Raw genomic sequence first — 24,408 nt, forward strand, 5'->3', positions numbered from 1 at the left:
TACGGCCCCTGGATCGTCCGGCTGCTTTTGGGATTCTGGGAAATTTACCAAAGCTGTAAACACGTGTTTGTTTTTCTTTCTCTCGATAATCGATAAACATCTTGATATAACCACCGATATTCAGCCGGTATACATAAACATCACATTGGCGAACGAGGATAGAGTTGATTACCAAAGAGCAAAAAATAAAAAATAAAAAAAACGACAAAAAAAAAACGCGTGCTGAAAAAAAAGAAAAAAAAACATGGCCGCTTTATCGCACTATCCCGAATTCGACTGCAATTCAGAACCGAAAGCACCAAGGTGGGCAAAATACGTCAACAGGTTAAAAACTACTTTATAGCTCACGATATAACTGAGGACAAAAGACGAAGGGCGATTTTGTTAACGTTTGTGGGTGAAGAACTGAACGACATCATCGATGAATTACAGCCCGAACAAACAACACCGGGAGAGAATGAAACATACTTCGACAAACTCGTGTCGGCTGTGCAGAGCCACTTTATTTCGCAAAATGAAACAGACGACTCCTAATATAGAAGAGTTTTATCGTAAATTAAAAGAGACCGCAGCTGTGTGTCACTTCGCAAACACAGACGCTGAAATAAAATCACAGCTAATAACAGGCTGTCTATCGGAAAAAAGTCCGTCAGAAACTCTAATATGATACTACATGAGCTAGTGAATTATGCGAGGACGCTTGATAACATAACGACGCACCTGGAAAAAATGCGACTAGAAGACGTCCACGCTGCTACAAGAACTACTGCTACCACCGTACTAGCAAACAAAATTACGCATGAACGCTGGCAGCCGCGTGACCGTCCCAAAAAGAGGCAGTGCAGAAATTGCAACGGGGAATACCCACATAAACAAGGAATGACGTCCTGCTCAGCCTTCCAGAGCCAGTGTACCTATTGCCGAAGATTGGGGCATTTCGCGTCTGTTTGTTTCAGAAAGAACAAATCGACGACCCGTAAACCGCATCGAACAAGACCATCCCAGCGGCAGTGACACAAAATACGTATTCCATACAGGTAAGACGAAAAACCTTCCCTGTTTTAACGTATTTTTTGGTAACAACAACCAAATATTTAATGTACTAACCGACTCAGGCGCCACCAGTAATATCCTGTCTGAAGCAGATTTTATGTGCTTAAGACCAACAACTTATCTCCGACCCCCAAAAACTGTGATATCCGGATTCGATGCGAAGGAAACCACCCCAGTTCTCGGTCAATTCAGCACTCTTCTACAGTGTATGCGTATCTCTTGCCAAGCTGATATACACGTAATAAAAGTCCAGAGAAACCTATTATCGGCTGGGAAACGTGTAAAAAGCTCAAACTACTAACAGCAAGCAAACTCCCAGTAAATCACATCAGTAATTCTGACACACAAATCTCAACCCCTACCCTTAAACTTCTGGAAGACTATGCAGACCTATTCAGTGGCCTGGGTAAACTCAAAAACACAAACGTTCACCTACATATAGATGAGAACATACCACCTATCGCTCAGAGATACCGAAGAGTTCCCTTCCATATGAGAAAAGGCATAGAAGAGTTAATACGAAAAGACGAGCAATTGGGGGTAATCGAAAAGGCAGATGGACCGACCCCATGGGTATCTCCTATTGTTTTGGTACCTACAAAGGACCCAAGTAAAATCAGTCTGCATTGACATGAGAGCAGCAAACAAAACCATCAAAAGGGACGACACCCAACCCCCACACTTGATGAACTGAAAACCATTTTATCAGGAGCCAGTGTTTTCACCAAACTAAACCTCAACCAGGGCTACAACTAGTTGGAACTTGCTGAAAAATCACGATACATAACCACTTTTGAAACGCATTTAGGCCTTTACAGGTGCAAAAGGTTATTTTTCGGCGTCACCTCTACCAGTGAGATATTCCAACAGGAAATCAGCCAGGTACTTGCTGGAATTAAGGGAGCCATCAATGTAAGTGACGACATCCTTTGTTTTGGATCGGATCAGCAAGACCATGGTCAAAACCTTCGTGCGATATTCCAGCGCCTTCGTGAAAAAGGGCTCACTCTGAATGGTTGCAAATGTGAATATAACAAGCAGCCATTGGAATTCCTCAGACATACCTTCGGTAATAAAGGCATCAGCCCAAGTGACCTCAAAATTGAAAGGGCCTTTGAATTACCTGACCCCAAAATGCATCGGAAGTCAGAAGCGTGTTGAGGTTGACTAACTTCTGCGGCGCAATTCATTCCAAACTATGCAACCCTGACCCATGAAATACGTCAGCTGACAAAAAAGAACACGTAGTGGTCCTGGACTGAACGCCACAAAGAATGGTTAAAACCCTCAAGGATGCCCTGAGCTAGGCATGCTCACTCTCATACTTTGACGCAAACAGACATGCTGAAATTTACACTGATGCAAGGCATCTCTGTTGTGATGTCACAAAATGGACGTGTAGTACAATTTGCAAGCCGAGCACTATCCGCAGTCGAGCAAAGATACTCTCAAACAGAACCTAAAGCACTCGCTATCACATGGGCATGTAAACCCTTTCACATATATATTTTCGGAGCCCCATTCACCATCTATACAGATCACAAACCGCTACCAGCGATTTTCAATAGTACTCGCTGCCAACTGTCAGCACGCATTGAACGCTGGGTTTTAAGAACACAACCATACGACCTAACTGTTACATACCGACGAGGCTGACTATCTCAGCCGCCACCCAATACACCTGCCACCAAGCAACAGGGAACAGAAGATAGCAGAGGAGTATATAAATTACAACCCCAAAAGCAATGACAGTCGATGAAGTTGCGGTAGAAACTGCAAAAGACAAGACTCTCTCTACCATTATTCAAGCCATTCTTGCCAACAAACGACATGCCGTCGAGGGTATAAACAAAGCAACATCTAACACCCTGCATGCCAACCGTGCTGAACTTTCACCAGCATATGAGAATAGCATCATCCTAAAAGGACACCGGTTAGTGTTGCCGGAAACACTACAAAACAGAGCTGCCAAGATAGCACATGCAGGGCATCAAGGCATCGTAAAGTCCATGGCTCTTCTCCGGGGAAAAAATTTGGTTCAAAAACATGCAGCCCTTAGTAGAAGAAAACACCAGGAACTGCCACACATGCCAGATCAGCACTCCCAAACCCACAAGAGAACCACTACAAATGTCACCGTTACCAACAGCTCCATGGACAGAAGTCAGCGCTGATTTCGGACATCTCCAGAATGGAAAATATCTGCTTGTTGTTACAGATGAATACTCACGCTATGTTGTGGTTGAAATTCTAGACTCCATCTCATCAGCATCAGTCATACCATGGTTGGACAAGATACTCGCCGAATTCGGAATACCAGCATCCCTCAAGACAGATAATGGCCCAGCATTCAACAGCTTTCATTTCAAAGCATATGCCTCCATCACTGGTTTTAAACACAGGAAAATAACGCCTCTATGGCTTCAGGAGAATGCTGAAACAGAACGCTTCATGAGCACGGTAAAAAAAGCCCATCAAAGCTGCTCTAGTCAAAGGTCAAAGCTGGGAACAGGAACTTTTCAAGTTCCTGCTGGATTATCGAACAATACCACACTGCACCACTGGAGTAGCCCCAGCTTCAATCCTATTTGCCCGGACCATAAAAAAACCACACCTAGTCACACCTATAGTTGGAGACCCCAGTATTAGAAAGCGTGATACTCAAGCCAAGGAAACGATAAAACGATACGCTGACAAGAAAACATATGTGAAACCCAGTATATCTCAGCCTGGGTAACACAGTTATTGTGAAAAGTTACCACACCTCAAAGGCTTTCACACTCTACCAACCTAACCCATTAACTGTAACAAAGAAAAAGGGATCCATGATTACTGCCACACACAAGGGCACCCAAATTACAAGAAACACTAGCTTCTTCAAAAAGATCCCTAAACCACTAACAAAGTCCACACATGACCCACTCGATTACTCATCATCTGAAGATGAAAGCCATACAGACGCAACAACGCCGCCAGCTCCTGAAGACAACCGGCCACAACACATGGCAAATCTCAGGCGTTCAGGCCAGACAAGACGGCCACCCAAAAGATTTGATTACTAATCTTCCCCCCAAATAAAATTAGTACCCCCCAAAAAAACCCTAATGATAATAATTTATAATTGTCATTTTTTTCACTCAGGTTAACAGACGCCTCCTTCTGCAGAAAGTTGGACCCATCCTTGCAGATAATCCAGCCATCTTACTCTGAACGAACTCTCCTGATATTTAATAAATAAATCATTAATTTAAAAAAAAAAGAGCAACGTAATGTCCTTATCCGAATGTTACAGGAGTTACGGCCCCTGGATCGTCCGTGTGCTTTCGGGACTCTGGGAAATTTACCAAAGCTGTAAACACGTGTTTGTTTTTCTTTCTCTCGATAATCGATAGACATCCTGATATAACCACCGATATTCAGCCGGTATACATAAACATCACAGGCCCTTGAGAAACTTCTGTCTTAAAATTATGCTGTTTAGATGTAGGACCATAAAGGACAACTTAGATTTTCCCATTGTCTTAGAAGGATCTAATTATATTTAGCATTCATCTAGTAATACCATATAATTTAATTTTCATTAAGAACCCTTCATTGAGGACTCTGCCAAAAGCTTTGGATATATCAGGGACTATAGCCCTGGCTCCCTTCGCGTTATCCATTGCTTAGTATATGCGGTCAGAGATGATTGTTGAAATTGTTGCAGTAGAACGGTATTGTCTAAATCCATATAATTGGCCAGAGAGAAGATTAGCTTTTGCAAGGTGATGAACAAATGCTTGATTGATTATTGACTGAAAGATTTCAGCTAAGAGGAGGACGAGACCGATAGGAGGATTAGTGAGTGGATCAGTCCTTTCACCAGCATTCTTGTACACTGCTACCACATAGGCTATTTGCTAGCTATTAGGAAAACAAGATTTTGCAAGGCATTTGTTTAATAGTTGGTGCAGTGTAGGTTTTAACTATAAGATATTGGGTATTAAATTTCTTATAGTAAACAAAGAGGACTAATATTACATTATTTCGATTCTAAAAGTTCTAAAACTAAATGCTTAAATTTAAAGCACACAAAGAAACTTGTTAGCTGGTATTTAATTATTAAGAATCCAATTTAATGTACATCTTAAATATTTGAGTTTTCAAATAGAACATTGTACGATGCCCGATAAAAAAAATACTGCATATAAACTGATTTTTTTAGAATATTTATTAATGTTTAATACCTATTGCCCAATGTTAAACATATAAAATTTATCCGTATTTTATAAACAGCTTCTAACATATTTTTCTAGAACTTGCATGAACTAAATTAAACTAAATATAGCATGCATTTAACCCCTCTAAAATATATACCCTAAATTTCATAATGATCAATTAAGTAATTTAATAATGGGTCATGAAACACAAATATAAACACATATAAACGTATATGTCTATATAAGTGCCAAGCAAAAGAAATAAATAACAAAAAAAAACAACAAAAATATCCCCCCCCAAAAAAAAAAACTGAGGCTTTATACGGAAGTGCCGTATAACTCTTATGATTAAAGCACAAAATAGCGTGCGTATCAGAAGGTCAAGACGTATGAACTAAACAGAATTTAAATCCGAATAATATACCAGCGAATTATAGAATTATAGAGGTCTTGCCGTCCATAAAACATGGACGTGTGTGAATAGATGTGCACTCGCCAATGCGATTGTCGATGTTAACTTACCGTGACATACGGGACAACAGTGGGTCATGTTGATTTTTTGGACAGACGACGCGCAAGCGAGCGGAGAGCAATTACGCGTCTGGCAGTTCCATCCCCTTTTTTCATCCTGGGAAAAGAAGAAGGGGAGGAATAATATGAGAAGAAAAGGAAAGAAAAAAGTTCAATGGTATTTATATCATGCTTTCGAAACGACACGGTATGGGCCGGATGCGACGGCATTTTATAAAACGCTGCTACGTGATACAGCATTAAAGATAAAAGGGGATAAAAAACATAAAGAAAAAATATAATGCGAGATTTATTTGGAATTTAAAGACAATTATAAGGGAAAACAAAGACAGCTATAAAACGCTTATTGATCCCACACACGCGTGGATGGACACACACAGGGATTAAACACGCACGCAGAGACGCACACACGCAACTCACAGATACGCACGCAGAAATACATACATAAAAGAACCCACGTTTAGCTATAGGAAACCGGATGCATACAAGATGTAAACAGATTCTCAACATAAACGCTGAATAAAAAGTTGGTAAAAGACCCTCACAAATTTATAGAAATTTAATGTTCCCACAATTAACAAAACTACCATTAATCATTTTATTCTTTTAGCTTGCCTGAAAACTCTATAAATAGAGTACTCCAAAAAACAGGCAATTTATGCAGATTTCGTATTTATTATATTATTCATTCTCTGGCAATTGTTATAAGGTACGCAATATATACGAGGGGTGAGCAATAAGTAATGCCCCTGACCAACTTCCAATTGTCTGATCTAGCTGAAATTTTGCATGTGCAATGATTTATATGTCTACGGGTTATGTGGCAAATTACAGCTTTGAACTAGTTGCGGTTTCTGTTTTACACGTGTTTGAACTGAGTCAGGTGTGAAATGGAGCTTTTTGAATGTTGAGCAGTGATCCGGTTTTTGTATTTGAAAGGACGCACACAACAGAGGACTTTTGATGAAATGAAAGAAACTTATGGTGCTAATGCCCCATCATATGATCTTGTAAAACGCTGGCATCGTGAATTCAAACATGGCCGAAGTCTGTGGAAACAGCTCCCAGACCTGGTCGCCCCCCTCTTCTGCCATTGATTGTCAAGTTGAAACTACCATTTTGGAAGATCAACGCACAGGGACTTTGGAAACTATCATTCATTACCAATTGCGTATGCATAAGGTGTCTGCCAGATGGATTTCCTGGTTGCTCACACCATTCCAGAAGCGAGAACGCGTCGAGTGCTCGAGGATAAATTTGGAGATATGCCAAGAAGATGAGTCAAAGTTTTTCAAAAAACTGATTACACAGGATCAAATCTGGGTCCATTGATCCAGAGACTAAAGCCCAATCAATGCAGTGAAAGCACTTGGAATCACCACCTCCAAAGATGGCAAGGATGCAGCCCTATATATAAAGCTGAATGTCTGTGTGTATGTGTGTGTGTGTGTGTGTGTGTGTCTGGTCACGAATAGGCTCCTATTGGTTGACTGTTTTAAAAAACTGATCATATATAATGATAGGAGATGTATCGAGACACAGGAATTGGTATGTTTGATCTGGCAGAACGGTGGTTCATTAAAACTGTGGGGTCTGTGTTCGTGCCTGGTCCACAAAGTATGGAAATAAAAAATAAAAATTAAAAACAAACATTTACAAGTGTTTTTGATATAGATGTACATAAGAATAATTTTATAAGTATGTTTTAACTTAAATAGGGATGGTATAATAAAATTGTGGGGTCTGCGTTCGCGCCTAGCCTCCATGGAATGGAAATAGGCACACACTTTAATAAAGACTTTTCATATCTATCTGCGTAAGTATACTTTGATAATTATGTTTCAGTTTGAAGAAATATGATATAATAAATTTATGGGGTGTTCGTTCACACCTGACCTCCATAGAATGGAAATATGTCACAAAGTTTAACAAAGTTTTTTTTTATATAGATCCACAGAGTATTGTAATAAGTGTTTTAGTGTGGACAGGTATGGTATAATAAATGATGGGGTTTATCTATTTTATTTTTACTTTCATCATATTTTGCTTTGGGTTTGATACCCTCAAATTCGAAGCTATCTGTTTACAACCCTTCCTTTTCATAAACTATCATACTTTCATGAATCAGAGTTCATTTTCTGTAGGCTGTTTTTGAACCCAGTCAACGACAGGTAATTTTGCTAGTATATATATATATATATATATATATATATATATATATATATATATATATATATATATGCGTGTGCTGGAACTTTTTCATCCTAAAAGCTATGCAATTATGAACAATGTAAAAAATATGCGTAAATAAAACTACGAAGATATAGATTGTTTTCTTATCAAATTATTTACTGAACCAAATGTTTTTTTCAAAGTATACCTAATTTAATTAATGTAATGTTGCCTTAACAAATATATATATAAAATTATTGAATGTAAATGACTTTAAAAACCTTTACTCTTTTAATATGTGTTGATTTATTAAGAATTGTAAACCAGGAAACGACTTTGTATTCGACCATTTTAATACTTCTTTCATCGACCATTTTAATAATTCATTATTTTATTCCACTAATAAGATAATTTTAAATAGCTCATTGTTTATGAATCAACATAAATGCATTCTGGTTGATTACATTTTGTAATGAATCTTTTTTTTAAAATAGGACTTTTTAAAACTGATTTATTTTACGTAAATATCCGATTGAACATTGAAAAAACTTAATTAATAATTCAATGTTTTATTGTCAAAATTATGCCAAGTGAAATCCACAAAAGTAGACCGTGATCACACAATTTTATTACTACAGGGACTATAATACTGACGGTACGACAAATAGCCCTAATTATATAATAATAACAATAAAGTAACAGAAAATATTGTTTATTGGGGCCCCTATTGATTAAGTTCAAACACTTTAATACAAGAAATAAACAGACAAAGTCGAAGATTTTCTATATCTCTGTTCTCTTTATTTTTCTACCGAGTTCTGGTTTAATAGTATTACTGCTAGATACAGAATGCAATTGTGTTGTTAATTAACTATTCTATTATTACCATTTTCGACTGTTTATAAACATAAGGAGACGGAAACAAGAGTGATAGAGAACGTATGAAATAAGAGCGGTGTGAAACAACATATAGTGCGAGAGGATAAAAACTATAGCTTATTTGTTCCATTGGCATTTTTCTTTATATTTTACTCACACAAAATACATGCTAAGATATTCTTCGGTCTTGGAATTGAAGAATGTTTGAAAAAAACGTCCATTTTGATTTTGTTTAATAAGCCGTAATTTGTGACCAATTTAACTAATCACCTGTTTTTTTTTTACTAAATTACTGTCTATACTATATATGTTCAACTATTTCTCTTACCAAACAGAAGCAAATGGCACAAACAGAATATCCGAATGGATGCAGAAAAGGGTACCATGTTGTTCCAGCAACGTGCCATCTCCTGTCAGCATCGAAGTAACAGGAAATGTTATTCGCCATTGAATAGCGAACTTTTGCTTCTAATTCTGAAAAGAAAAGAAAGAAAACGTTACCATGACAATAGCAATATATATTTCACAATTTTTAGATGAGGATGACTTGCATTGTTGACATTAATTAGACTACTGTTCTCATTACGGATGTTATTCCCACAACGTTATGACTGATGAAACCTCCAGCATCTTCTGATGCATCTTTACAAACTCGATAAGAGCTAAGTAATAATCGATTCTAAATGGTGACCTTGTGGAGGTTGAATGTTCAATTCCTAGTGCAAGCTCTACTAATAATATCTTGTTTTGCCCTTTAGTCATCACGTTCCATAAACGATGTTTATAACAAAAGGGGAAGAGTTGCTGGTGTCAGAATTCATTCATTTAACACTTATCGTTGGATAATTTCTAACCTTGAAGTAGATTTTTAACCTCTTACATAATGTGGCTTCATGCCTTGTCTGGACCGATTTTCACAAGAAATAATACAATTATGAATTACTTAAGATGTTTACCCGGTTTACTGCCCAAGACGAAACTATTTTCATGGATTAAATGAAGAATTGTATTTTAAATTCCATATAACTTCATAAGTTCGACGTAAAAATTCCCGAGTTCAACAAAATGCACTCGGAAAATGTTAAGCGTTACATGGATGCAAGCATTGTGATAAAAGCATCGTAAATGAGAACAGTAGATTGAATGAATAAAAACAAACAAACAAACAAACAAACAAAAAGACAAACAACAAAAAAAAAAAAACAACAGCGATACATATTTGAAAACAATATAGCCAAGCTGTATTAAAATAACATGTTCATCATATTGAATTTCATTTCCGGAAACAGAAAGAAAAACAACAATCGATTGCTCTGAAAAACGATATTCGTTTGCGACAAAGATGGTATCAATCTTGGATCTGAAATACATTACGTCTGTTTGATTTTTCTTCGTGCAGGTCTCATGGTTTTATCTAGCCATAAATACAACAAATTGGCCATACTTCAATATTATATATATCATAATTATAGCTGAAAACAAAACATTAAGATCGAAGGACACATACATTGAATATTCACATCATCACTTCATTGAACTTCTCCCCAATTTGCACCCTATTTTTAGTCACGTGCAAGCGACTCTATAAGTCACTCAGTCGGTCCGTCGGTCGTTCTGTCGGTCTGTCAGACGGTCTGTCCGTAACACGTTTGTGCTTGGCCTTTTTAGTTAAGATCAAAGGTCTGTTGTTAATAGATGCTGTTCTTAGCTTTTTAAGCTTTTCTTGGCCTTTTGGCCAGTTTCAAAGTGTAGTATCTGCCGGAGCAGATACTGCAAGCAAAGACCATATGTGGGGTCAACCCCACATATAAGACCTTGGTCAATGTAGGGGCAACCCTTCATACCAATTGTCACTATCCAGCTCCCCTACTCCCCGGGGAGTTGGTCCCCATTTCCCTTTCACTCCTCACATTAAAAATCGGCCTTGTGCCTAATTTGCTCGGTGGGGGAGCAAATAAATACCCTTTTCTTGGCCTTTTGGCCAAGATCAAAGTGTAGTATCAGCTCTTACTACATTCTGTACTTATGTTTGTAACTTTGTGATATAAAGTGGGGGATCATTTTCTGTATTAATTTAATGTAAAATGATCACCCACTTTACAAGCAGTCAGTCTCAAAGCCATTCAAGTCATTCTCCAGATCATTCAAGTTGTTTTTGAAGGATTCCAGTTATTTTTTAAGCATTCATGCCATTCTTAAGGTCATTCAATTCATTCTTAAGTTCGTTAAAGTCATTCTAAGTCATTTACATATTATTTATTTAAGTCATTTCATCCCATTTTTCGGTCGTTTTCGTTTATCTTTAAGAATTTCATGTCAATCCTACATTCACGCATTCATTCATTACACGAGAGCACGCGACTAATGGCTATCGGCCTTGTTTTTCGGAACAGAGAACGTCTTACATCTGGCAGTATCCTATATTTCTATGTATCAACCATTCGCCAGTGCATCGAGTATTGTTACTACATCCAAACTAGTGCAATATATACCCATACCTCCCTCTTAAACAGGATGCTGCAAATAATTAATTATCTAACATGTCTGCTAAGCTACAACCCTTTACATCGCTACTATGTTGCATCTTTGTGCTTGTTTTAAAAGTGCATCTACGGAAGAAGCTTACTATATTTATTTCACCTCAATGTAAATACCTTTGCCGCACATGACCGACAGTACGTCACTGAAAATGCCGGAAGATTTTTCACTCTAATTGCTAATTTCAACGGATTTGGTGTCTTTCGAATTTTCTCTGTTTCCTGTTTCTCCGACCGTACGAACATGCAGCAATGCAAATGTTATATAAACAAACATCTTTTCGCACGGCACACCAACTAAGTACCATTGTATAAATATGGTCTCTCAAAGTATCCCCTTACGATTCAGTTACAGTATGATCTTGTTCGAGGCGAACGAAGACTAAACAGGTGATATATAGCAATTGTTCAGAAATCTGCTTTCATTCATGTTTTAGATTTAGATTTGAATTCTTAAATACACCTTTGGATTGTGCCCTTTTTGTCTTTTGAAATCCTTCATTGCATAGCAGCCTCGTGCAAATTGATGGAAACTAAGAGGGATGCGAGCCGTGGTTTACATAATAATATTGTACACACCTTAGACGACCCAACATCGTAACACATTTACTCACTTAAAGAACGAGTGAATGTGTACAAACAGTTTCTGTAATACACACCGAGAGTTTGTATTATCTTCCGCTTATTCACCGGAATCATCTCTTGACTTCCTAATCCGTCAACCATTACAGTTGCTCTACTCCTCCTTCATCCACCCAAAATGATTGAAAAATTAATCGTTCGACATTTCCCATGAATAACTCAAATAATACTGTTCATGTTTATTGAGATATTCATGCTCACTCACTTACCTTACTAGCAATCTTAAAATGGATGTCTCGAAAGTGTGATCGCGATCGTGTAACTTTTACCAAAACTACTTGTCAAACCTTGTTGAAATCTCTTCTTGTGTTTCGAATGGCTACTTTAAATGAAGTGTGTACGAATATTTATTCGTACACACTCAAATTTACCAGTAGTCGTTAAATTGTACAAATCGTTTTAAGAAATGAATATAGGCTTATAAAACCGTATGCACTTATGTAAACATGAGTCGAAAGTACAACACCCGAATACAAAGTGACATTAATACTGGGTGGGATCCATTGAGCGTTTGTAGTCGATACAGATATAGCTATTTTACGATAGACCCACGCACTTCGACAGCGGGTTAATTTCTCAACAGAAATGACAAAGTAAGGAAGCCAGTCTACATAAACCACGGTAACTCCTCTCTCTCTCTCTCTCTCTCTCTCTCTCTCTCTCTATATATATATATATATATATATGACAGATAAACTGACGAATGATCAGGTAGATAGAACATTTTTCGGATTTTCTATCTATCTAGTTTTTATCAGTCAGTCTATCTATTTACATTTCGGTTTGTATATCTATTAATCCATCTATATATTAAAAAGCTTATGTCGTCTTTGGCGTCAGTATGCGAGTTCGAATCTCAAGTAAGAATATGTTTTTCATAATTTGATAATACACAACATAATTACAAGAAACCAAAACATTACAGTAATAGATTTTAAACTAGGACCACTCTTTTAGAAAATTTGCAAAAAAATAGTCGTAACGTTTATTTGTCTTTTCCATTCTGCGGCCCCTCCAACTGGAAAAGATGGATCGCAAGAGAAACAAACAGGAATTATCCCTGCTTATCAATGTGACATATATATATATATATATATATATATATATATATATATATATATATATATATATATATATAGCAAGAGAGATTATATACTTGCATATTTACATATGTTAAACATATTTCGGCAACGTTCCGAAACTCTTCATTGCGTCAATTTCTTGTTTCAAGAAATACCTTGTTATTGCTCTTTTTTCAGCATTTCGTTCACAAAAGAGAAAGAGATTTGGTTAGAAAGTTTTACCATTAATAAATTTTCGGAAACCTTTATTGCTATTAAATAATACCAAGCAAATTAAAATTTACGAATGCATTAAGTGGTTATTGTGTTGAACTCGGCCATGACACCGACCGACAGTTTGACCGTACCAATCTCTAACACTACTTTCATTTATAGATGTTGGCAACTTTCACGTATACACACCTTTAAGTATCTAGTTCAACAACTGGGTAAAAAAAAAATCATATCATGCTTAAATTATGTGACTTTATTATTTTTCCATGTTATATTCACAAATAAAACTGTAACATTTCAACATCCAACAACAAATAGTTATCAATGTAACTTCCTATGAATTCCCTTGTTATATGAGATAAGACTCAAAAAGTATTTCTTTGTATATAGCTGAAATTTGTAAATAGACAATAGTAAAAAACTGATAGGGACACGAACAGACAACCTTAACACGCTAAAATTAAATTGGTTTCATGACATCACATTGAGTTATGAATATGTTCAACTTTCGTGTGATTAATAGGGCTATGACAACAATATATTCTTTTCATTGTCACGACTCTCGAGTATATATCTGACACAGACACACTTAATCAACCGAGAACGACACCACTCTATATAAAAGCATATGAGATATCAACGGATACACACTCGAGAGTAAAAACAATGAAAAGAATATGCTGTTGTCCTAGCTCTAATGATTAGTCATGTAAGTGCTTAACCCTAAGAATATATATGCCTATAAAATAGAGGTTTTCTCGTTTTAACATTGATATTAAAAGCCTACTTTTTTTTACTAAAATTTAATAAAATGAACCTCTTAATATACTCAGTAATGGATATGAGAGCGGCTACATAAAATAAATTAATTTGTATATTCCTTTGAAAAACGAGCGTTTATAAATTACCTATACATTTTGTATTGTTTCCTATTAGTTGATCGGTTTACATTCACTGTTAAGGTGAATTCTATTAATACATAGTGTCCACTTCTGCATAATTTCGTAGAATTTAAGGTGAAACCTTTTATCACACAGAAGTATATATATATATATATATATATATATATATATATATATATATATATATATATATATATATATATATATATATATATAAGTAACATTGTCGATGTGTGTGCGAATACTCTCTACCAAGCTTCTCTCTGAATATTTGGCATACAGAATTGAAATTTTATATATAGGGTATTTTTACCTGTAGTACACTTTCAATTTGGTTTTTAACCGGCAAGAATGGCTGCTAAAGGGTCTAAATTGAAAACACACTAGTATAGCTTGACAGAGGAATGTTGCAACCGGGAAAATAGTAATAATTCGCGCATTGTGACAATTAAAAATATGTCGTGTGTAAGAGTAAATATTTAAGAATAAACCGGACGCATATAAATCTAGTTTCAAATCCAATGATTCTGCAAGACCTACGTATAACATAACAAGAAAAAAGAAAGGGAAGAGAGAAATCTGTGTATCATTTGACTGTAATAAACGTGGCTTTTTGTAAACAATCATGATATTAAGTACATCAACATGTTATTGTGTACATGTGATATAACTATCTAATGGTTGGCCCTACTGAGCCGTGAAATTCTAAGGTACGTTGAAAGGTGGAAGAGTGCACAGAGGTTAAAGTTAATGACACACACGAAAAGATATTCGGATTAAATTACAAATGATGAACTGGCTCTTCGTTTGAACTTAGATTCGGTTTATTTGAATAATACCACCAATAGGTACGAAGGAGAAATCAAATTCCAGAAATCTCCGACTCTTTTTCATTCGCTCTTCGACATTTTTAATTAAAGATTGATTTACTGATTTCATTTATTAGAATATTTTTATTTGTTTCAGTTTTCATGAGTCAAAGTTCTAAAACTGCCGGAATAAAAATCCTAAAAATGAATCGCATGACAGGAAGTGTGACAATTATTGTTCAATTATACGATCATTTAAAAATACATTTAAAAATAAAAGAGCACTTTGTAAATAAATTAACATTTGACTGAATTTCTGTTTTTTTTAAATTTATTTTACTTCAGTTGAAGTTCTCAGAAATCAAGGGGCCCACAACCTGGGGCTAACACTTGAACTCTATAAGAGATACTAGATATTCGAATGTTTCATTAAAGTTATGTATTTCGAATGTTTCATTAAAGTTATTTATTTCTCAAGCACCGAGTTAGTAAATAAATTGAGAACATAATTTACCTCTCCCCAATTAACCATTTTCATATGTTGTAGTATATCTTGATCTTACTGGATTCCAGGACGAGAATTCATCTAGTCTGGTGGAGTATCCAGCTTCCTGCTGTTCCTTGAGGTAACATCACTTGGAAAAGGTGCACCATTCCTCGTGAATTAGCCTATGTGAGGAAATCGTATTTGGGCTGCGAATGCTATGTGACATTGAATATTTAGTCAGGGAGAGCCCTTAAACACTCGAATATAGTGTTTAGTAGGCATTCAAGTTCTCTCCCGACCGAATCAGATATGAAAGCTTTTGTGAGACTAATCTACGTGCTTTAAAATCTAAATAACCTTAGGTGATACGTCGTTACTATTGCATTTGTCTCATATTAAATCGCCTTGTCGCAGGATTTGATGTGGTTGTCTTAAAATAGTATAAAAACTGAATTTTATACGTAAAGCCAGAGTAAAGATGAATCGAAAAATTCAATTCGAAGTTAAAGATCAGAACAGGAGTTATTTGCCAAGATATGACGTCATAAACACAAGGGCCACGTAATAACTAAGTTGATAAAATTGTATGTTTACATCTCGGTGTTCAAAATGAAATGACTAAACGCACATCATCTGCACATACACTATCCTGAATAAAAACAAATAATTACATTTTGGATCAATCAGAGAACTTTCTAAATTTATTCAAAATGGTCTTTCTGGAAGCCACTTCGATCCCTTACAAAAGCCAAATTTTTCTTCAATAATCCAATTGGGCCGAAATCCACGGACCGCCGTCCTCAGCGCCGCTTTGTTTAGCGTCGAGCCTGTTGACATATCAACTTACGCATACACTTACAAAGCGTGACACACATACACACAAACTGTCTAAATCCCCCATTCTTGTTTGCTCAATCAAACCTACCTTTCTGCTGAAGTATTCCAAATTTCCCCACTTTTATACGAAACCAAATGAACATTTACTCTTACTAAAAACTTTTAATTTTAATATAAGTTTATAAAATAAGTTTATAAAATAAGTTTATAAAATAAGAAGTTTTGACAATAATTTTCTGACCTATATACCGCATGCCTCTTACTTAATCGATTCAGACTTTTTCGATATCTCAATTAATAAATTCCTTTTGGTTTTACAAGAATTCAATTTTTTCCATTACAGTAAATTATGTCTTAAACATATAAAATATATGTTTTGCGAATATATGTCATCTGAATTCATTATTTTGTTTTGTTTACCGTATAACATGTAACTCGTTTGCTCACATCTAAGGATAAACCTAAAAATCTTTTTCACTGAAAATATTTATCCGACTCTGGATGATCTAAAAAATACTTCTCCATTACAAAACATCAAAAGAAATCCCCCCAAAATATCCCCCTAAAAAAATTATTCTCTGATTTTTGAACCGCGAAACAGAAAAAATGTTTTCGCGACGATTTCCCCTCTGTAGTATGAGTTGCAAATTGCCCATGAGGTATTACCTATGAACAAATGCATTTCAAACAATACTGTTATAGTTTTCATGTAACAAACCTGTAAAACTAAGAAAATATTCTCAACAAATTACATGAATAGAAACGAAATATTCAGATATTAAGTTTGTTGTGCAACTGTACATATAATTTGAAAGTAAAACAAATAAAGCATGCATGGTCCCTCATGATTGCACAGTGAACAAGGCAAAAATAAATGACTAAGTTCAGCATTTTTATCCCCATTTAGCCCCAAAAGTCCCCACGGGACTTCTAAATTCTGGTGAAATAAACAAACTGTGCAGTTTTTGGCTTTAAAAATATGTACATTTGAGTTCTGCACCATGTAAAAAAAAAAAGAAATGACTAAGTCCATCGTTAGCCCCCCCACTATTAAGCCCCAGATGTCCCCATATTTAAATTTGAGTTCAGCACCATGCAACACTGCTAAATAGACATACACAGAAAATTTAGGACAAATATGGTAAAATAGTCCCCAAAATATAGTGTTTTATTAGCTCTAAACGTGCCGCGGACACACCCAAGTGTTATTGCGAAGTATAGACAAACAAAATCATATAAAAAATCAGTTAATTAAAAATTTTCAGAAAGTTTTAGAAAAATCCAGGGTATCATTTTTTTTTTAATAAGCACAAAAGTGTCACTTTTAGCCATTTTAACCTGAAAGACACCCCTAGGGGGGCAACTGGAGTTTTCCCGGAAAATCCGTTCTATTATTTATTTTTTACTGATATCATATTTAATGTTTGTGTAAAATTAAAAAAAAAAATCCAAGGCGTAGTTATTGAGAAAAGTGAGGATAGACGAACGGACGAGGGTGAATTTACAGGTCCACCCTCCTTTTGTCTGGGGACGAATAATATTGAATAAGATATGACATTAACTTAAATGAATAAAAAAAATCTGTTAATTTGCTCTTCTATTCAATTTATATTGAATCATCATTTTCAAGGAAAATTAAATGTTGGTCTGTTAAAATATGGTCAATGTAAAATTTCACTCTTAAGGCTAGAGTAAAATTTCACTCTTAAGGCTAGAGTAAAATTACACTCTTAAGGCTAGAGTAAAATTACACTCTTAAGGTTAGAGTAAAATTACACTCTTAAGGCTAGAGTAAAATTTCACTCTTAAGGCTAGAGTAAAATTACACTCTTAAGGCTAGAGTGAAATGTCACTCTTAAGGCTAGAGTAAGGATGAATGGGAAAATTTAATTAGAAGTGGAGGAAGTTAAAAATTGTTTAGAAGAAATTTGGGTACAAAAAATTTAATTTAACTCTTATTTTTTTTCTTTTATTTTTCACTCTTATCCCCCGAAATGATATTACCATTGCAAGGAGCTCCTACTTGGGACTATATCTCCAGATACATTATGTAGGGAGTTGAGCAGCTAGATGCCTGTTCATATAATATTTAAACCGTTGCATGTGAGTACAGTCTAGGAAATAAGAGCCCGGAAGTGAGTTCCAAAATCTAGAAGTTTGAGGGGGAAAATATTAGAGTGTACAGGAAAAGGGTAAGAGTTTGCTGCTTGTCTTGTCAGCTGAAAATATTTGCGCGATGGAGCAGAAAGATTATGAGTTCCTCACATTTTATTACAATAAAATATCATATTTCATTAAAATAAAACAGGCGCAGATTTCTGAAAGAGTGACGTCACTCCGAACTAGTAAATGTAAAATCTTGATAAATGTTCAGATGAATTTATCAGTTCAAATGATCCAAATAATACAAGTTTTTTTTCTAATAAGGTCAAATATAATTAAAATAATTTGTCAGATGTTAAAATATACATACATATATATATATATATATAATTATTAAGTATATATATATATATATATATATATATAGAGAGAGAGAGAGAGAGAGAGAGAGAGATACACACTTGCAAGAAACAAAACAACAAAGAGAAAGATAACATCTTTTGAAAACACAATGTACACACTGTCTGATACAGTGAATAACAGAATGAAAATGTGTCAAGATACGTATTAACCCTGTATTTTTTCAACTAATCTGATGAGATCTTCACCACGAAAATTTTTAAATAATATAAACTTTAAAATTGTCTGGTTGATGTCGAAACAATTGTAATATCCGAAAAAAAATACAAATATGATGTAAGCTTTCTCCTTGTTGTTTACAGAACTGTCAATCATGTTGCTTAATATTTGAGTCAATTCACATGACTTAAATTCTTATTGATATATGTACATTGCCATTGGTTATTAGATTTTAATATATTAAATCATTCGAAAAATCTTATCAATAATATATATATATATATATATATATATATATATATATATATATATATATATATATATATATATATATGTAATTATAAGTAATTATACATGTATTTTATGTACGCGATTGAAATTGTTTTATGCTATTTTCTGCTTAAAAATAAATAAAGTGTCCAATCTTACCTGGACAAACAGGGCAACAAAGTCCTGTAATGCGAACAGGATTCTTACATTCTGGAGGAGGACACAGTACATCTACGCACATGACATGCCCATGCTGGAAAAGAAGTTCAAATTTTAATAAACGCAATAAAACATGTTACAGTACATTTACGTACTAACAACTTTATGCATATCCCAGGTGCAATATTAAAGAAGTTACAGTTCCAAACTGATTATTATCACGTTTGTTCACAAACGCCTTGAGGATAGACTCCAATAACCGTATATATTCAAAACTACATAACGGAGAATAAGTATATTCCTTTTTAATCCAAGGAATATGACATTACCGTAACGTCTATGAACGCGCACTCTTTCACACACACATAGTTCCCTATAGACCTTGAAACGGTTGGCCTGACTTTATTTGTAAATTTCACACAAATATACTTAATGTGTATATGAGTGTTCTTAGATAGGATTTGCATCGAAATGTCTCCGATAAATATTTAAAATCAATCGGTAATCGAAAAGTTCTGATGAAAGAAGAGACAATCCGATTTTGATAAAAGTTAACACCCTTAGACAACTTAACATCACAAATGTATTTAATAAATTTTATCACCGCGCAAGCAGAAACACTCGGCGTATAAAATCAACAGTAAGTTCTTTCATAAGACATGAATATTTCTGTTTAGAGCACAATTGGATTAACACAATTGACTCTTGCATTTTGATTTTTAATCATAGACATTATATAAAATAATTTTTATAAAATCCACAGGGAGGAATGTGAAACTTCCTTCTAATGCATCGCAGTGGGTCCCCGACTAAAGCAAGGAATCAAATGAAAAATAAACGATTTCACTGATTTCTATGACAATAAAATTATTGGAAGTGTAGAACATTCGTTAATCCTTATTCCATCTCGGGAAACGTCAGGTTTCTCTGCTAGTATTATTGCTGATTATTTAGAATACATATTTTTAAATATCTACATGCATATATATTTCAACATAATCAAGAATGACCAGTATAGCTTGATATATAGTGAAGAATCAGTGGGAGGATTCGAAACACGACGTGAAATTATCTTTGGTTTTACTTGACGTCTTTGCCCCCACGATCACCGAGACATCTATATTAGAAAAATGAAAAATATTCCTACATTCTCATGAATATAATAAACTTCTGTAGAGTAATAAACCAAACAAAGGAAAATAACTTTCAACATTGCTTTACTGAGAATTTTTCATATCTCTTTACAGAGTTCTCTTTCTTGAAAGATGATTTGAATGCCTACTAGACACTATCCTCGAGTGTCTAAGGTCTCTCTGTACAGGGATTAGCCAGAGCAACCTGGCATGAGGATACTTTCCCCTGTAAGTAAACTCTGACCAAAGATCAAAATCACATAGATCTCCTTATTATGGCTAACTCACATTAGATTTACAATGACTGGGGCACCTTCTCCAAGTGATGTTCTATCAAGTAATACAACGAAGATGGATACTCCATCAGACTAGATGAATTCTTGTACTGAAATCCAGTAAGACAGAGAGATCAAAACGAAGGTATACTACAACATATTAAAATGGTTAATTGGGGAGAGGAAAATTATGTTCTTAATTTCTTTACTAACTCAGTGGTTGAGAGGTATAGAACTATAATGGAACATTCGAATGTATTTTACATAGAGTTCAAGTGTTAGCCCCATGTTGTAGACCTCTTGATTTCTGAGAACTTCGACTGAAGAAAAATGAAACACACAAACACACACACGCGCGCGCGCACACACACACACACACACACACACACACATATATATATATATATATATATATATATATATATATATATATATATATGTATATAGATAGATAGATAGATAGATAGATATTGAGTGGGGAGAAATCCAGCAGTGCTCGATTATTAATACAGTTTCAAGAAAAAGTGTAATATTATTAATATATGTTATAGAAAATCAGACATTGATATCGTTGGTTTCAAATCCAAACAAAGGAGACCAATAACTAATCTCCTTTGTTGGACTCTCTTCTGCCCTTGCTTATACAATCATCGCTGGAAATGGTTTCTCGCGGGGTGTCTGATATGCCACGATATTTCAATCCCAGGTTTTATTTAATTTTTTAAATCTCTTTTATTTTTAATATTGTTTCAACCAGCAGTTTTGCCGATGTATACGTGGTTCAGTGAGATTTTTCTTGAAATTTGTAAATCTAAGTAGCATAGCTACCGACTGCCTTCTCTTTGCTTTCTATCCGGGAAAAGTTAAAAATTAAACCTAAAGTAAATAAATAGAAAATATTAAAATATTCCAAAACCAAACCTAAGAAAAATCCAAACAAAAATAAATTATTTTATCTAAAACTCCAAAAGTTAAGCTAAAAAATATTAAAAATTAAATTCCTACCCCCATTCTCCCGAGAAGAGGAATCGTTTAATTCTCTCGCTATTTTTATGACAAGTGTTCGACTGAACTCCAAACTATGGTTTCTCCTTGCCAAAGTTTCACAAAAATCACTCGTTACAATCACTATATACTATTTTCCCTGTCCCTATATGTACATCAATCTAAGCGCACATTCAATGAACAAAGCTTTTTCCCAGAAGTGTGCGCCCATGAAACACTGTTCCGCTGGCCTGCTGCTCGGTTGACTATAACATGGTAACCTTCAAATACAATGTAAGCAAGTTCTTGTTGAGCCATCCCCATAAACAATCAAATTCTATCCAAGTTACACCATTAACGGTTACTACACTACTACTTTATATTCATTCACACTTATTCTCGATTGACCTTCTGGCCTTGATAAGTGGTGACTCCCAAGTAACAAAAAATGATTGTGGATTGATATTTGGTGTCAGGGCTTAACGCAAAAAATATAGAACATCGACATTACCGAGGTAAAATTTTCTGTGCAATTTTGAAATTAAACATCTAAAAATGTAACTGTTTCAGAGATAAAGTTGATTATTCGTAGACACCAAAGAAAGAAAGAGAGAGAGAGAGAGAGAGAGAGAGAGGGGGAGGGAAAGAGAGAGGTAAAACAATTTGGTAGAATTTTGAAGAGTCTTGCAAGTTAGAAAATATTTTCACTCAATCAAAGAAAAAAAGGGGGGGACAACATTAATTTAACTTACCCTGCAACTACAAGTTCTGCACTTTTCACCAGTAGGTATCCATGTTTCAGCCTCTTCATACCATCGGTTCTCAAAGTTACACTTCGAATGATGCTGCAGATGTTTGTCGGTAGCGCTGACCAAAAAACTGTCGATTCCATTCACATCTGCGGAAATTTTCCAGCAATTATTCGGAATAAACACCTTTATAATAGAAAAAGAAAAAGTAAGATATAATTGTAATTGTACAGGTTTACTAATTTATGTCTGGGTATTAAAAAACACACAGAGTTAATTTTAATCTCTCACACACATATATTTTTTCGCCCGTTAAAGGCAGACCGAAGCTATAGACATTTGATTAGAATGCGTGTGTTATGCCAGGTACGCCCAATGATGGAGTACTGTTTCCACATCTGAGCAGTGCTACTAGAAGCAGCTTATCCTGTCTTGACAGAGTTCAAAATAGATTTCGTAGCTTAGTGGGATATACTATTTTCTCTTTCCTGCAAACTCTTTCCAACAGGAGAGACGTTGCGAGCCTGTCTCTGCTTTTTTTTTTTTTTCATGGCAAGTGCTCGTCTGCGTTTCAATCTATGCCCCCCCCCCCGTAAAACTTTCAGGAAAAACACTCGTCTAGCCAAAATCACTATCAATATTCCCACACTAAAGATATGTGCCTAAACCAAAACGTAGACTCCATTAACAAATCTTCTTAGAACTGTACGCTTGTGGAACTCTCTTCCGTTGGCCTGCTTTCCTGCTGACTACAATTTGATTGTCTTCAAGTTCAACATAAACAAGTTCTTGATGAACCGTCCCCTAAGTAATCCAATTTACAAAATTTCAACTACTTACTAAAATCACATTGACTAATACCCATTAACACTTATCCTCGAGTGGCCTCCTGGCCTTGATAAGCGGTGACCCCATTTGTAAAAGAAAAATATAAATAATGGTTCAAATAAATTCTAATTCCTTTGAATACCTGTTAATCCCTTAGTATGCATCGAGCGGATAACATGATACTTAATTCGCTACACCTTGTCATAACAAAGGATCACACAAACATTCAGCCCTACTGGCTCAGTAGTTTCCGAGGTGGTGGAACGGACAGATATAGAAACAGTCTGAAAGACTGGGAGGAATATATATAAAGAATAATAATCATTTAATTATAATTATCAAACTCCTTTTAAGAATACTTAAGAATGACCACTGTCTGGGAAGTATAAACTAAAAGGAGTCAACTATCATTTATGCAACGTTCACGACTTCCGTCCTTCGAACAGTCTGTATTATCTAATGCCTGCGCCCAAATTGACATTTTATTATTTATTAATTCCCTTCATTCACATGGCAATTGTTTGGTGGACCGCAGATAAAGGCTTAGAAAATGGAGTCAAAGTCGGCCTTGTGGCTGGGTTTGGATCTCCCAACTGACAGGAATTCTCATCCTAGATTGATGATCTGATAACAATAAAACAATAATGCATAAAAGAATAATTATATATATATATATATATATATATATATATATATATATATATATATATATATATACAGAGAGAGAGAGAGAGAGAGAGAGAGAGAGAGAGAGAGAGAGAGATAAATAAAAAGGAACAAACCGAGTTATGTGTGCATTAATGGTTCGTCGTCTTTATTCCGAGACTTACTCGAAATAAAGACGAAACGTTGATGAACACATAACTCGGGTAGTTTTTTTTTCTGTATTTTGTCGGAATACTATTTCCATTATACTCATATATATATATATATATATATATATATATATATATATATATATATATACATGAAATTAGGAAAGAGT

The 24,408-nt window shown here is 35.1% G+C and overlaps 1 protein-coding gene and 1 pseudogene across 1 annotated transcript in view; one reads left to right on the plus strand and one right to left on the minus strand.

Moving 5' to 3' along the window:
• The window catches only part of LOC145272940 (chordin-like), a 223,255-nt gene that overhangs the window by 18,999 nt on the left and 179,848 nt on the right, over positions 1 to 24,408 (minus strand). Inside the window, exons 16-19 of the mRNA XM_080127055.1 lie at positions 22,599 to 22,781; positions 19,455 to 19,548; positions 9,163 to 9,308; positions 5,775 to 5,880 (exon numbers count right to left, since the gene is read on the minus strand). Coding sequence (XP_079983181.1) covers positions 5,775 to 5,880; positions 9,163 to 9,308; positions 19,455 to 19,548; positions 22,599 to 22,781 — 529 coding nt within the window. The remainder of the gene's footprint in view (positions 1 to 5,774; positions 5,881 to 9,162; positions 9,309 to 19,454; positions 19,549 to 22,598; positions 22,782 to 24,408) is intronic.
• LOC145274967 (U2 spliceosomal RNA) lies at positions 10,795 to 10,931 on the plus strand (annotated as a pseudogene).

The sequence above is a fragment of the Euprymna scolopes genome, chromosome 4 (assembly GCF_053919585.1).
Source record: "Euprymna scolopes isolate OS-2025 chromosome 4, ASM5391958v1, whole genome shotgun sequence".
Lineage (NCBI taxonomy): Eukaryota > Metazoa > Mollusca > Cephalopoda > Sepiida > Sepiolidae > Euprymna > Euprymna scolopes.